The sequence below is a fragment of the Dermacentor variabilis genome, chromosome 4, assembly GCF_050947875.1.
Source record: "Dermacentor variabilis isolate Ectoservices chromosome 4, ASM5094787v1, whole genome shotgun sequence".
Taxonomy (NCBI): Eukaryota; Metazoa; Arthropoda; class Arachnida; order Ixodida; family Ixodidae; genus Dermacentor; species Dermacentor variabilis.
Window position 1 is genome coordinate 18,282,863 of NC_134571.1, and position 15,243 is coordinate 18,298,105.

The 15,243-nt window shown below is 43.5% G+C and overlaps 1 protein-coding gene across 1 annotated transcript in view; it reads left to right on the forward strand.

The window, feature by feature from the left end:
* Positions 1 to 15,243, forward strand: part of LOC142578726 (NF-X1-type zinc finger protein NFXL1-like) — a 75,059-nt gene that overhangs the window by 54,854 nt on the left and 4,962 nt on the right. The window contains exons 16-18 of the mRNA XM_075688237.1: positions 5,550 to 5,662; positions 12,245 to 12,368; positions 13,849 to 14,025. Of these exons, the coding sequence (XP_075544352.1) occupies positions 5,550 to 5,662; positions 12,245 to 12,368; positions 13,849 to 14,025 (414 nt within the window). The remainder of the gene's footprint in view (positions 1 to 5,549; positions 5,663 to 12,244; positions 12,369 to 13,848; positions 14,026 to 15,243) is intronic.

The window sequence follows — 15,243 nt, forward strand, 5'->3', positions numbered from 1 at the left end:
TTCGGAAGGAGCACAGCTATTTGCTGTCTCAGGTGGGAAATGCTGATCAAACACCTGTGTACTTTGAGATGCCGATGGACACGACCATGGAAAAAAAGGGCTCCAAATCAGTCAGCGTGCTGACCGGCGGAAATGCCAAGCTGCGCTGCACAGTCATGCTATGCGCTTTGGCTGACGGCACGAAACTGCGCCCGTATGTGATTTTCAAACGCAAGACGCTACCTAGCATTCCACTGCCCCCAGGAATCGTTGTGCGTGCGGAAGAAAATTCGTGGATGAACAGTGGCCTAGTCGGTGACTGGCTTCGAGTAATCTGGGAGCGAAGACCAGGTGCCTTGCTGGCACGCCGGTCGATGCTCGTACTAGATTCCTTCAGAGGCCACTGCACTGATGCGGTGAAGGCTCGCCTTGCCGAGACCAGCACCGACCTCGTCATAATACCTGGCGGCATGACGTCCATGCTACAGCCACTCGACGTGTGCCTGAACAAGCCGTTCAAGGCACACGTGAAGCGGCTGTATGCCCAGTGGATGGCCGACGGCATGTACGCCCTCACACCGACGGGACGCGTGCGAAGGCCTGATATTCCATTACTGTGCCAGTGGATCGTGGATGCGTGGAAAGCGATACCGGCCGATTTGGTGCGCAAAAGCTTTAAAAAATGTGCGATCAGTAATAGTCTGGATGGTTCCGAGGACGACTACGTCTTTGAGAGTGGCGATGAAGCCTCGGATGGCAGTAGTGAGAGCGGCGTCGATTAAGAATCGGATAACCAGTGACGTGGTGGCGGTCGTTTGAATAAATGTTCTGAAAACGAAATGATCACTGAGTGTGAGTTGCATCTTTCTAGCGCTCATTTTTTTTTTTTTCAGGTAAACGTGCGGGTTATACGCGAGTTTTTTTTTTTTTTTTTTCCGCCGAGTTCAAAGTTAGGGGTGCGGGTTATACGCAGGGGCGGGTTATACGCGGGTAAATACGGTATTTACGCATGCGCAGATGATAACCCCTGGCTTGGACAGCACATATATATTCGTGAACGATTCAAAATCATGTTGTTGAAAGCTCAGCACTCGTCTTTGTCATCTTGTCTCCGTCCACGACTTTCTTGCGCTGCCGCCTTTTCCCTAACTTTTTCCTTACTGGGCCTATAGAAATCAATCAATATGATCGACAGTTCTTCTACATGCTGTTCAAAATTTCTGTTGGAATTCTTTTATGATGAACACCATGCACTGTCTGAAATAATGACTGAACTTTAACTGCTGGCAAGATTTGAAAATTTTACAAATTGAGGAGTCTGGAAAAATAAAACTTCAGCCAGTGGTATAGTTGAAACTAGCATCCAATGCTCCTAGCACTTTCTTAATAACACAATGCGAAATTTGTGCTTTGGTCAATTTGCCAACCTAATTCTTAAATGACAGCAGCAGTGAAGACAGAATCTTTTATCGGGTTGCCTAATTTTATGGTGCGACGTCTAGGCTGTCTTAACAATGCCTGAAACAACAGTAGATGCCCATCAGTGCTTGTTATTTTGATAGTTGTGTTTGACTAATATCAAGTGCAACTTTATTTTTCCCACCATGGGGGCTGCTTTTATGCATCAGCGTTTCGACAACATATGTACAAATTCTTATGAGCAATCCTTCCCATCGTGCGTGGTTTTCACTCACACAAGAACATGCAGTTGGTTTCAGACTGACCTTCGACCGAAGCTTGGCTAGCAGTCTAATCTCTTACATTTTGAACACCACCCATGCAAGTGCCCTCATTTATTGCTGTACAATATTGTGCAACACTCCACATTACTGTACAGTAGTGTACAGTAACTGAACAAAGCATGTGGAGGCTCCAGCGCCAGTTGAATGCATCCTAGATCGGCTTGCTTGCACAAAAAAAGCTGATCGAACACAGTAATCAAATATGAGGAGGCTTCTGCATGCTCCCTAACTTCACAACCCTTTCTTCGCAAGCATAATAAAACATGCAGTAAAAAAAACGAACCAGGTGCCTACTGCAGTAAGTAAAAAACAAATGCTCCCTACACAATAGGAACTTTCCCATTTTCATAGTATTTGCGAAGCTACTGCTTTCCTGCATAGTTTGGGCATCACTATTTGGGCATGGCTATTACTGACGCTAACAAATCTGCATGATAATTTTTTTGCATGGTTTGACTTGCACAAGTTGGAAACTAGGAGCCAGGAGCATATTTTATGTGTTTCAGATATTTTTTACTCTCAGTACTAATAATAGCACATTAGCAAAAAATGCCAAATTAACACTTTAATTCATGCTCCTTGAAGTGCTTCTTTGAAGTTTCGTGTAAGAATTCTCAAAAACTGTCTGAGCAATTATTACTGCTTTACATCCATTCAAAATGCCAGCGATGAGGCTATAATTTTATGTATTTCGATGTGTGCTGAGAAGTCTTGAACTAATACTTTAATGTAGCACCAAAAATGAGCACATTTCTAGAAGTGTAGAAAGAGTTAAGGGCTCTTTTACAGCGAAACTGTTAGGGGCAACTTTCCCCGCTATCGTGTCTGCGTGTACAAAAAAATCCCGGAGATAGTGCAATGCCGGGCCGACCTGCGGAAAAGGTGACAAGCATTAAGCACTCCCCATATGTGGGCCGATCCCAAAGATAGTGCAATGCCGAGCTGACCTACAGTGGAGGCGCAGTTTGCCATTAAGGGGCCCACATATACAGCTTCGCTGGTCATCGTTCACAGAGTAGAAGGGCACTAAGCTTTTTTTTTTTCTTCTTCTCTAGAACCAGATCCAAAATGGCTCATTTTCTTATGACATGAAATGCTTCAAAACATGCTTAGAACACAAAAATATATCTGGGACACTTGTATGGCAAATTAAAATTGCTTATTTACCATTATGAACTGTCCATTTCATTCCTTGAAGCTGCATGGAAAAGGTTATTTGATGTTTAGATTGCAGTGTTCCTTAATTGATACTGTGCAAACTATTGAGGACTACCAGTGATATGATAGCACTCAAAACATGTCACCCCGGACCGCCCTTTCTCACACCACATACCCGAGGCCCTGGTTTCCTTGCAGATGTTTTTTCCATTGGTGCGCCCTTTCAGGTAGCAGATGACACAATGGCGTGTCTGTGCTGGGCACACTACCTGCCACCTTATGTGAAAAATCTTACTGAAAGTGCAGATGATACAACAGCTACTACGATCTATGTTATGAAAGGAAAATCACCCGTTGATGGCCTCTTTTCATCACAAGGCATTCCGAAAGTGGTGAAATACCCATGACAAGGCGAGTTTGTCTTAAGCAAAAAATTGGCAGTCGCTCGTGATGAACTGAGGTCACCAAGGGCCCTCGAAGGGTTAAATGGCCATTAAACATTAGCATTGAATCAATGTACAGTTCATTTTTATTAATTTGACCCTGCCAGAGCCAACACATTTGATCAAATTATCTGGCATGTCGAATCAAACAAGATGCGTGAAAAACGTTAAAATACACTGTTTGATTCATTTGGTAGTATTTGCCCGATTATAACAGGCGCCCGAACCAAATGCACGCCCGCTTTCTATGTGTCCATAGTAGAAAACTAGTATAGAAATGACATTAAAGCTCCTAAACAGAATAGAAATCTAATGCGCACCCAATTCTTTAGCAAAAAAAATAGTAATAAAGAAAATACGGGAAGGGTTTGATATGTGTTGCACAATGATGGCCAGTTTCCTAAAGTCGGCTTCAACGCAATACAGCTGTCTTATGCGGAAGGATTACAGACATTGAGAACGCGGTTTTGATTTTGTATCCGATTGCACCGTGGAGGCAGTTCTCAGCACAATTTCCCTGAAAAAAAAAAAAAAGGTGTGCATTAGAATTCAGCAAATACTGTAATCAGACATTGTAAGCTACGGTTATTACTTGAAAATCTTCCTTGGGCAGGCCAAAAATAGGCATTTTCAACGAGAGATGAACACATTCACTGTCCCCTAAGTTCTGCTGAGACATGCTGCCACTAAAGGGGTTGTTGTTGGGGTCACTTTAGGGGTCAGGCGTGTGCATGCTCACTGGTGGAGCTTGTATTTTCTGGCGAACACCAACTTTAGAATCGAAATAATGAAACCTTGGGCCTATAGAAATGCGTGGGTGCTGGCTGGGACCTTCGGTTGAGATGGAATTGAATGAGAAATCTAATTAATGGGAGTCGAATTAGAAAGGTTTACTGTATATCATTTGGTTACCCTTCTAGAGACCTTGCAATGTTATAGCAACAGAAAATTATGACTGAAGGTACCGTACAGTTCTCTGCAATTCAAATCTCCTATGACGGCAGTCACTTGCACTGGCTATTCTGATGGTCATGGCCAGGCACTGCTACCAGCTTTGAGCTAAGAGTCGGCCACAGAGAGGGTGTCACACTTCCATGATAAGTACTGACAGAGTGGTGCGAGTGTGTCTAACTTGTCTGTGGATATCGCAACAAAAGATCATGAACTTTCTAATCGTTCACTTTGAAATGTGACATTATTAATTTTCTGTTATTACTGTAGTCAGTGACAAGTCTGGGATGCCGGAGTAGCTCATTGTGATGTATTCGCCCTTTGACCTCCGTGAAGTAGCTTCCTTACAATTCAATCCAATTGTAATTGACCTAAAGCGTACAATGTAATTACAAGATATGTTTGGACCCGTAGTCAAAGGCTAGTAATGGGTAATGAGGCTGATACTTCAGCTAGCTAGTTGAAATGCATGCTAGGATGGCATGCCAAAGCATACACAGAACACAGAAAAGGACCACAAAATATATTAATGATCCAGCGCTGTTTTGTGGTCCTTCTTCTCTGTGTTGCATGTTTGCTTTGTGCTGCCATTCTAATGTGCTAGTAATGGGACCAGATAGAAGTGCAATAGTACATGCAAGTGTTGATTGTTGTACACACATTGACAGTGATCATGAGCAAGTTTTGCTCTATGTTCACACTGTTTATCTTGATTGAAAAGAATGGAAAAAGAAAAACTATTGAAGGCATAGAACATTAGACTGCAATATAACAGCGGTGTGCAAACAGATGCATCTGACAATTTTATTTTACAGACCACATAATACGTATGACTTCGCTCTGCCATCTGCTAGCCGCCTGGTTAGCCCAGATGGTAAAGCGGCTGCCCCGGAAAGGCGGTGGTCTCGGTTTCTAGTCCCGGACCAGGACGAATTTTTCTTCAACTGCGAGGCCTTTCTTTCGAGGAACCCGTATGGGTTTCCTTTGTGGCAATTGCTTTCGAATGGGTGGATGTCTGATTTTTCCTTTATTAAGACCACATAATAGAAAACTGCGTGCGAGTTCAATGCCATGGATACAAAGGGAGGTGCCCCAGAACCTCTGAAGTGTTAGAATTGATAATCGCCATGTTTTGCTTTGAATCGTGTTCTGTTAAGAATGCACCAACTCGCTCGCTTGTCAACATGGACTTTGTGCTTTTGAGTGAGTGAAAATATTGTGGCATACGAGGAGCAATGTGAAGTTTTTCTTCTTTCTTTTTTCCAATTTAAAACAGGCTGGAAGCAACTGCAGCACATGTGACGAAGGTTGCCAGAAGTTGCGCCCACCTGGCTGCAGCCATCCGTGTAATAAACCGTGCCACCCAGAAGACTGTGCTCCATGCACCCAGTGAGTTTGCTGGGTTGTCCAGGAAGTTCTTTTAAATCAGAAACCAGATTATATTTGAAAACGATGGTACAGGAGAAATAAAATATCACTGTTTTGCCATAAGGGTGAAGCAATGAATGCGATAGCAACATTTTAGAATATTAGACGAAGTGCAAGACACGCAGCTGTAGTGCCAGTATGAATTGAAGTAAATGTAAGCTGACTAAGTAAAAATGAGCTGTTGTGTTAGGGGTCCATATACAATTTTATTTATGTTTATGAATTAAAGCCAACTTCTTTCTTAGCGGCTTTACCACTTTTCCGTATTGGGCATGTATCAAATTTCTTTCCTGAGCCGATGCCAGAGTTAGTGCACAGCCACGCAATAATATCACATCATTTCCAGGTTTAAGCTCTGTTATTGTTTAGCAGCTTCAATACAGTCTACGCTCGTTACAACGGAACCGCGTACAAGAATTTTGGATATAACAGACCATATTTCGACCTTAGCTTCTTCTACCTATTTTATTAGTGCAACGAAGTTCACTTTTGACGGACCGCGCTTCAATGCACTATCCACTACAGCGGACAAAATTAGCGGAAATTTTTTCAAGATCGGGCGTATGAAACCTACTTTTGCCATGTTGACACGGGCTGACAACCGACTTGCGATAGTCAGCCAATGATCGTGGTTCAATATCGCGCATACGCAATAGGAAGGTGGGACGGACCGCACAGTCTTCTTTCGTGCGCGAGGCACTGAGGGAGGCAAAGGATAGGGGGGCTCTACTCCAGCGGCTGTTGCTTATGGCGCAGCTATGTGGGTGCCATATCTTGAAAGCGATCTGCGATGTGGACAAAGTGGGTGCCTGTGCGGGCATCATCTTCAAAGCAATTAATGTGGCGAATTGGGCGTGTTGGTACATATTTGAAAAGGTGGCAATGCTAAAAAGAAAGACACGGATGGAGACAGGATAACAAGGACGAGCACCCGTCTCTGTCCATGTCTTTCTTTTGGCGGCTCAATCTAGTGCGCGCAAGGGAGGAAAGCGGCGAGGATGCGTGCTGTCTTCCGTCGCATGCAAGGCATTGGGGAGAGAGGGTGTTCTATTCCTGCGGCTGCTAGGTATGGCACGGCCCCACGGGCCCTCTCTTTAAAGCGATCTATGTGGACAAAGTGCCAGTGGCTTCATCCAGTGCCGGTAGGTTCATATGTGCTGTGCTTTCGACGTTTATTTGACGTTGAAGCGAGAGACAGCTGTCAATTCCTTTGCTGCTGCTGCTGCTGCGCTTCCTCACTCCAACATTTTGACAGCTACTTTCCGTGGTCATCGAGCGAGATAAAACTACAATCCTTACCTCGCACGGCTGTCTACTAATTTGCTGTCGCAATCGATGCTTCGCCTTCTGGATAAAACTGCGGTTCTCTTTTGTTTGTCTTTTACTTTGAACATTCATAACTCACTCTTTGCAATAACGTAAGACATCACTACCAAAGTTTCAGAAGTGAGGTGTTTTGGATATTACGGACTTCAGATAAAACGGACATTTTTTTTATATTATCAAGGTCCATTGTAACGAGAGTTGACTGTATTTAAGTCTGAGAAGATTTCAGATAAAAGGCATGTGCTGCCAGCATTTTGTTTCATGACATTTGTTTGTGGGCTGCCATTGTAAAAATTCTGAGAAATAGTTTTTTCAGGAATGTAAGACTTGGTAGAAGCAACTTTAGTGATAGAATGGTGTGGCAATGTAACCCGCATATACTGCATGTCATATAGCATGGCATGGCATATAGCATAGATATACCTAAGTATATATGGAACATCACGGCAACGACGACAGCGAAAATTCGCTTGGGGTTCCTATATAACTGCTATTGCAATAAATAAAAAGAAAAGCAGCACCATTTTTTGAACAATTCACAAGATACCAATTTGATGCAAACTAAAGGAATTTGGAGCAGGGACGACATGTAAGCAAACATGTTCTTGCTTCTGATGCCGCGTTTTTTAAAAAAATGTTTGACTCTGTGTATAGCCTGCACTTGAGTACACGAGCATTGCAGCACAACCACGATCTACTTAGCTTGTTATATGGTGGGGAAAAGAATGAAAAAAAGAAGCAAAGGGACAATCATTCGTCCCATTGGTTTTTTTTTCTGCATCCCAGTCCCCTTTCGCAGAGTTTTACATCATGTATTTACATTGATTATCCAACTTTGTTTTGCGAAATGCAGGCCAGACGTGCGTATAGCAAGAAAGCTTATCTTGCTGATACCATGCTTTATGACAAAGAGGCAGCCAGAAAACGAGTACTCACTATGGATATCAAACTGACAACGTGAAGATAGAACTTGGGCAAAAAGACCTTTGTTCAAGTTCTATACCCGCACTGTTTATTTATGTCATGTCCAATCAGTTATACAAGCCTGCATCGGGCTTCACTATGAAGAGCCATTATCACCAAGTTGACCAGATAAACTTTGGTCAGAGACACAATAGTCTTCTTGAAGCTGTCTCAGATACACAGAACAGCTTGTCTAAAAATAGTCCAAACAAATTTGTGAAGAGATTTGTGTGAATGTGTGAAGAAGAGCATGTTAAAAAATTAAATTTACTTGAGTCGCAAAGACATTTTATACTGACATGCGTGCTTGTTTATCTTTCTCCGATGACCACTGTTCAGCGGCTAACAAATGTTAAACGTTATCGCATAGCGCAAGATGCGCCTGCATGATTTGGAACTTACATGAATTTATTGTCCATTCTATCTGTTGTGTATGTCCTTGCCAAACCTTGTATTACATTAGAACTTTTGACAAGCGGTGTATAAAAGATGACGCCCTTGACCCGCTGATCAGATTTCGCCAATCACTGACTGTGTTCACCGCTATCGTTGTGCTTTGAGCGTTCCTTTCGTGGGCACAAGTTCACCCAATAAAGATGTTGGTTTTGTCATTCACCGTCTTGCTCCTGTGTTCGTGACGGTTGCTACTATGTGACATCTGGTGGAGGTGCTTTTGGATTCATGTACCGGATGCTCCCGTCACACCCACACTCTAAGGACAACAGCAGCGTTGCCTTGGACTATCGAGCAAACCACAGGCTACAAAACCTGCTCCCCAGAGCATGGACTTCATCCTGAGCAGACCAGAATGACCCACACCAAGACAGTAGGCACGATGACAGCCCCAGCATCGCCTGTCTTGCTGCAAAAACCTCGAGAGCCAGTTACCTTTTGTGGATCATCGGCTGATGACCGAGAAATCTGGCTGGAGACTTTCAAAAGAATCGCAACATTCAACAACTGGAACTCGACGACAAGCTGAGCATGTATACTTCGCCTGAGAAGACACCGCCAGGACGTGGTTTGAGAACTGGTAGTCGACCTTGACAACATGGGACCTGTTCCGCAACGGCTTCCTACCAACCTTTGCGAGCATCACACACAAGAAAAGGGCAGAAATTGCTTGAAGCCAGAGTACAGCTCCTGAACGAAAATGTTGCCATTTACACGGAAGAAATGGCCCATCCTTTCTACCATGCTGATCTGAATATGTCCAAGAAGAAGAAAATTCGCCTACTCATGCGTGCTGTTAAGCAAGAACTTTTCTCTGGAATGATATGAAACCCACTGAAGACCGTTGAAGAGTTTCTTTGCGAGGCCACCAGCATAGAGAAAACACTAAAAATGCGGAACTGGCAATTCAACCACCACACAATCTTAAACTCGGCCGAAATTCAATTAATGCACACCGACGACTTGTGCGCGACCATCAGAGTGGTAGTGCGGGAAGAACTTCAGAAGTTGTTCCCTTCATCACAGCCTCAAGTGACTGACTTCGATTGCTGATGTTGTACACGAGGAGATCCTCAATTGAGGAGTCGGTGATTGAGAAGTCCCTTAATTGCTGCAGCCTCGGCCGGAAGCTGACGTACGCCGCTGTAGCCCACCGTCACGTTCTCCCTCTGCACCCGTGCCAGGGCATGGTAATGCTGCAGTTCCATTGTCCACCGTTGCCCTCTGCAGCATTCCAAGGAAGACGGATGTTTGGCGCACCCCTGACCACTGTCCGCTCTGGTATCACTGTGGAGAAACTGGCCATGTCTACCACCGATGCCCACACCATGAGATGGGCCTAATAGGGTTCACCGTCAACGCGCCATGTCCACAGCTTGGTGAACAGCCACGTGACAGTGTTGACTACATCGCCACAACACAGTAGAGGCCCTAACGTCCTTTGTGTTCGCCATCGCCAGGACGCTACCTGTCGCCGCAGCGCCGACCATACACTAGCCCAGCCCAGGCCCGGTCTGTGAGCCCATATCGGGAAAACTAATAGCAGTAACTGATAGAGGTGCAGTTGCTGTATGTTGAAATGCCGAAGACCCTTTGTCGCCACCGCCAATGCTTCAAAATCTATCTCAATGACGCAGCAACAACACACCGCCATCCCGACGAAGCCTCGAAGCCAAGAATAGGCCGACGAAAGAAGACATGTACCAGCCACAGGTCAATGCGATGCAGCTGTGATCCGACACCAGGACCTAACTTCAGTGCAAGACAAAGAACCAAGCCACCAACCTGGACGTGCGTCTTGACGGCCACAAAGTCGCCGCTTTTGTAGCCACTGGAGCCAACTACTTACTCTGTCATCAGTGGATTATCCACCGCCAAGTTGAATAAAGTCAAGACTGCATGGGACGGCCCTCAAATTTGGACAGGTGGAGGACACCTGATGATGCTGACTGTAATCTGCATGGCAACAATCACAGTTCATGACCGGACCTACCCTGCAACGTTCATTGTCCTCTAACAATGCTCGCGAGACGCAATTCTCGGCATGGACTTCCTGAACCAACATGGCGCAGTCATCAACCTGAGGTCGAAGTTGATAACACTGTCCACAGACCAAGTGATACCGTTGGGGAGGACTTCCAGTCAGCGTGCCTTGAGTCTACTTGATGACCATGTCAGTATCCCCCCTTGTTCCAGCATCGCTATTTCCATCGGCACTGAAACACCCGCAGATGTAGAAGTAATGGAGGGCGACTGACGTCTACTTCTTGACATCGAAATTTGCACCACAAGAGGGATCGCTCGACTGCTATGTGACAATATGTATCATGTGTAAACCTAGGGTAGAAACAGTCAATAGCTAGCCACCATGACAGGCTAAAGTGCCCCTTCATGCTAAGTAATGATTGTGATATTTTTAATCATCTCTTGTATTCTTTTACAAGGTTTACAATTGAATGTACCAACCAACACTACCTGGAGAGTTTACTGGGCAAAAATATTTACAAGACAAGAATGTATACAGTCAAGGGCAAAAGTCTAGAGACTGCATCATCAGCGAGAAATTTAAATTTCTTCTAGCATAGTTGTGCAAAAGGTAATTCTCTTAAGAGGAACCTTTAGCTCAGGTGCTCCTATCTATATACATGTAAAAGGAGAATTCGTTTTTCTCGGCAACCAGAGCACGAAATTTGACGAGGTTTCTTGGATTTAAAAGACAAACTTAAGATCTAGTGACTGTTGTTTTCAAATTTTTGATTTAGGTCGTCAATATTTTATTAAAAATTGGCAAAACTCAAAAATTTTCAGAAAACGAAACTCCCAAATTTGCAACTCTCTAATTCAGCAAGGAAAAATGATATCACAATTCTGTGAATTGCATCTAATAGTACATCTAAAGCGGACAAAATTGATATGTTACACGTGAATCTAAAAAAATTCAGCAATATGGAAATACGGTTTTTTGCAGAACCCTTGTACACAACGTAACAAATTCACGTAAGATATAAATTGACATATCGAATTTGTCCGCTTTCAGCCATCTAATGGATGCCATTTATGGAACCGCGATATCTGTTTTTGATGCAGAGCTATTAATTTATAAACTTCGTGTGTCTATATTGTTCTACTTCCGAATTTTTGAAAATATTTTTTCACAAAATTCAGGCCCTAAATTGAGATTATGCTTCCAACAGTCACTAGAAATTAACTTTATCTCTCAAATGCAACAAATTTTATTAAAATCGGTCCAGGGGTTTTCTCAGAAAAGCGTTTTTGCGTTTTACATGTATTTGAATAGGCCACGTCAGAATTGGGCCCGAGCTAAAGCTTCTTCTTAATGCATGACAATGGTTGAACGAATGCACATAGGCTGAATCTCAGGATTTCAGCTTTCATGCCTTGGCTATGACGAAAAATTTTTCTTTCGCAGCACCTGTGGTCGCTAGATATTTGCTCGCAACTGTAGAGTGTGTTCTGAGATTACGAAAAAGGAATAAAGATATGTCAGCACGGTACTGGATAATTTGATAAACAGCTTGGTCAAAACAAAGCCTAAATATACTTGTAGTAAGAAGAGCTGTGCCCTTATTTTGTGACAGTCTAGTTATTTTACATTCATATTTTTTGCATAGATTGGCTGATCTCGAAGGTCTTGTTTGGCAGATGCTGGCATAATAACAGTGGCGTCTGATCCATTGACAAAAGGACCATTACCAACTACAGCCCCTGATAATTCTGACCATGTGTGAAAGCATCAATTACAGTGCACTATTTAATTAAAGGCATTTTTGCAACTGGCAGGTACGTCAAGATGAAGTGTCATTGTGGGCTAAACCTTGTCTACGTGCCCTGCCACCAATGGACGGTGGAGTCCAGGGACCGGCAGGATGAACTGCAGAGCTGCAAGAACAGGTGCTGTAAGCAGGTGGGTGGCTGCAAATGCAAGCTGTTGTGCTGCTCTGGTGGCAGATATAATGTGTGCTTCTACCCGAATCATTTCATTCCATGACTGAAACAGTTCTGAACTAACTGTGGTGTACTATTTTCATTGCCCCCCCCCACCCCCCAACAAATGACCAAGAGTGGTCATGAAAATTAGCATTCACTGGGGAATGTGGCCATCTATGCAACATTTGTACTGGTGCATATACAGCTCAACGTTGTTGCAACAAAATCTCATTTAACTGGGTAATGTGACCATGGCTGTGCAACATTAGTACTGATGCATATACAGCTGAACATTGTTACAACAAAATCTCATTTGATACAAAAATGCCTTTAATATACCTGGTATTTTTTCTGAGCAAGTGCACTGACATTGGTGGAAAGAGAAATTGCAATCGGGTCTATGCAAAGGAAACAAGTGTCATGCTTCTGACAGGCCAGCAGGGAGTAGCCTGTTGATTTTGATGGCCCGGCGGTGGCTTGCCATGACAATAAGTGGCCTGTGAGCAATGCAAAATTACAAATGTGTTTCATGACGTCATTTATATGCATCCGTGCGATAGGTATGATTGCATGGGATTGGCATGCTTTCTAATGGCTGCAATCCAGCCAAGCCAAGCCACTGGTCAATACACATTTATGCTTCCAGAATGTCCCGTTCAGAATGAAAATTTGTTTACACCTAATGTCCGTTGTCGCAAGTATCAGACTGATGCAGGACAGAAAGATGTTAAGCACGTTCACTGCCAGTGGAATTTTTGGCATATTTTTTTCATTTCTAGTTGCTAACACGTATTTAAAAAATATTTTGGTAAAGTTACACTGGAAGGCAGAGCAGGTGGTGACATATTTATAGCATTCCTAAGGAACTAGTGCATTTAGTAAAGCAATGAAGGGGGCTAGTTGGTGAACGTTCATGGTTATATTGCGCTCAGTTTTACAAACACGATATTAAGGAAGGACAGGACATGGACGGACGCAGCGCAATCCGTCCACGTCCTGTCCTTCCTTAATATCGTGCTTGTAAAACTGAGCGCTATATAACCATAAACTAGTGCATCTTTTCCTCCCAACACAATTGCACCAGATTGGTTAGGTTTTACATTAGACTGTACAGGATTGAGGGGTACATAAGATATTCACTGTGCAGTACTCTGCAAGCATTGACATGTGAGGTGTGCATTCTTCTGGCCTCTGCAACAGGGAATTGAATTTGCTGAGCACAAGGTTGTAAATTTGATCCCATCCATCGTGGCTGTTTTCTGATAGGGGCAGACTACAAAACCCCTCGTGTACTTAGATTTAGGTGGGTGCTAAAAAACACAAGGTGGTCTGAATTAATCTGGAGCTCCCCACTATGCTGTCCCTCATAACCCATGTGTTGCTTTGGGGCATTAAACACTATAATAATATCTTTTTAAAAATTGTGTTTTCTTCTCACTGTTTCTCTCTCCTTTCAGCTGGAATGTGGCCATCGGTGTCCCCTCAACTGCCATCCAGGCACATGCGCCCCACGCAGCCAGTGCCGCAAGAAGGTCACGCTGCGCTGTCCTTGCAAGTGCCGCAAAGTAGAGGGACCCTGCTGCGAACTTGAGAGCAGTCTTGACTGCACTAATGAATGCCGTTCCAGTGTACAGGTCAGTAGCAGCGTCCTGTGTGCACACATGAAACTGTACTGTCTCACTAAAGCCACGCATGTGGTCACAGCCACGGGTTAGTGGCAGCATACCAGAAATAAGGCCAGGAGAAGTGCCCAAATTCCGCTCACTGCTGTTTCCTTCACGCAACACCAGCTGGACTGAGAGATCATGGATGGACTAGCAGTATACAATGTGGATAAATGGAAGCGTGAATGAGGCCCTTTTCATGGTTCTCATGCCTAGTAGCCTAGTGCAATCTGTAACTTTGACTGCACTACATGGATTCAGTGATATGCGAGTACAGAGCAATTTTTCATTTGTACAAAAGCCATTAAACCGGATGTGTCCTTGAACACTACTGCTACTTAAAAGAATTTTAATGAGCAAAGAGAACATACAGTAAACCTTCATTAACTTAACCGATGTTTTTAAATACCAAAGTTAAGTTGAATTTTTTTTTTTTTTTTCTGGCCGTGGTGTAAGTCCATTTTCTTTTCACCTCTTATCTCGAAAAGCTTTTGCAGCAGAGCCTGGATATCTCGAAATCTTGACTCCAAAAATACAGGAAAAAAGCATAGGGCAGCGTCGTCATTAGGATCAATAATATTGCATTAGGATCAATCGTCTTGACTCGGCGTCAAGCAGCTACGTCGTATTGGTACAGTGCCAGTAATGCTGTTGCCTATAGATGACGACATAAATGGTTTTGTTGCATATGAAAGTGACTGACAATATATTAGTGGTGGCATTTCGAAAAAGCTTTCTACGCTCTATTGCATGGCTGAACAAGTTTATATTGTAATTTTGTCTATCTCGAAATTTTTGCTGGTTTTTGCAACATCGAGTTAATGGAGTTTCACTGTATATAGTACTGCTATCAGAAAAGCACAGAACATTGGTGTGTTTACGTTAACCTATTAGTGCCCACTGTACTAGAATCAGTACACTTTGTTTTGCATCCCTACCTCTTGAACAGCTGAACATTCCCTTTTGGCTATTTGCGTTTGTTGTACCCAGAGGGCACACTCACACACTCTAATACAGGGTAGAATATACTGTTTACACCATATCTAAAAATTTCGTGCCAATTTCTGCAAAACTGTGGACTTGTGATGGATTAGAATGCGCACTCGCTTTTAATTTATTTCTGCTTGCCTGCTTTACATATTTTCGTTGTCCTTATTACAGTGTTTAGTATTAGTTCATATGTTGAGA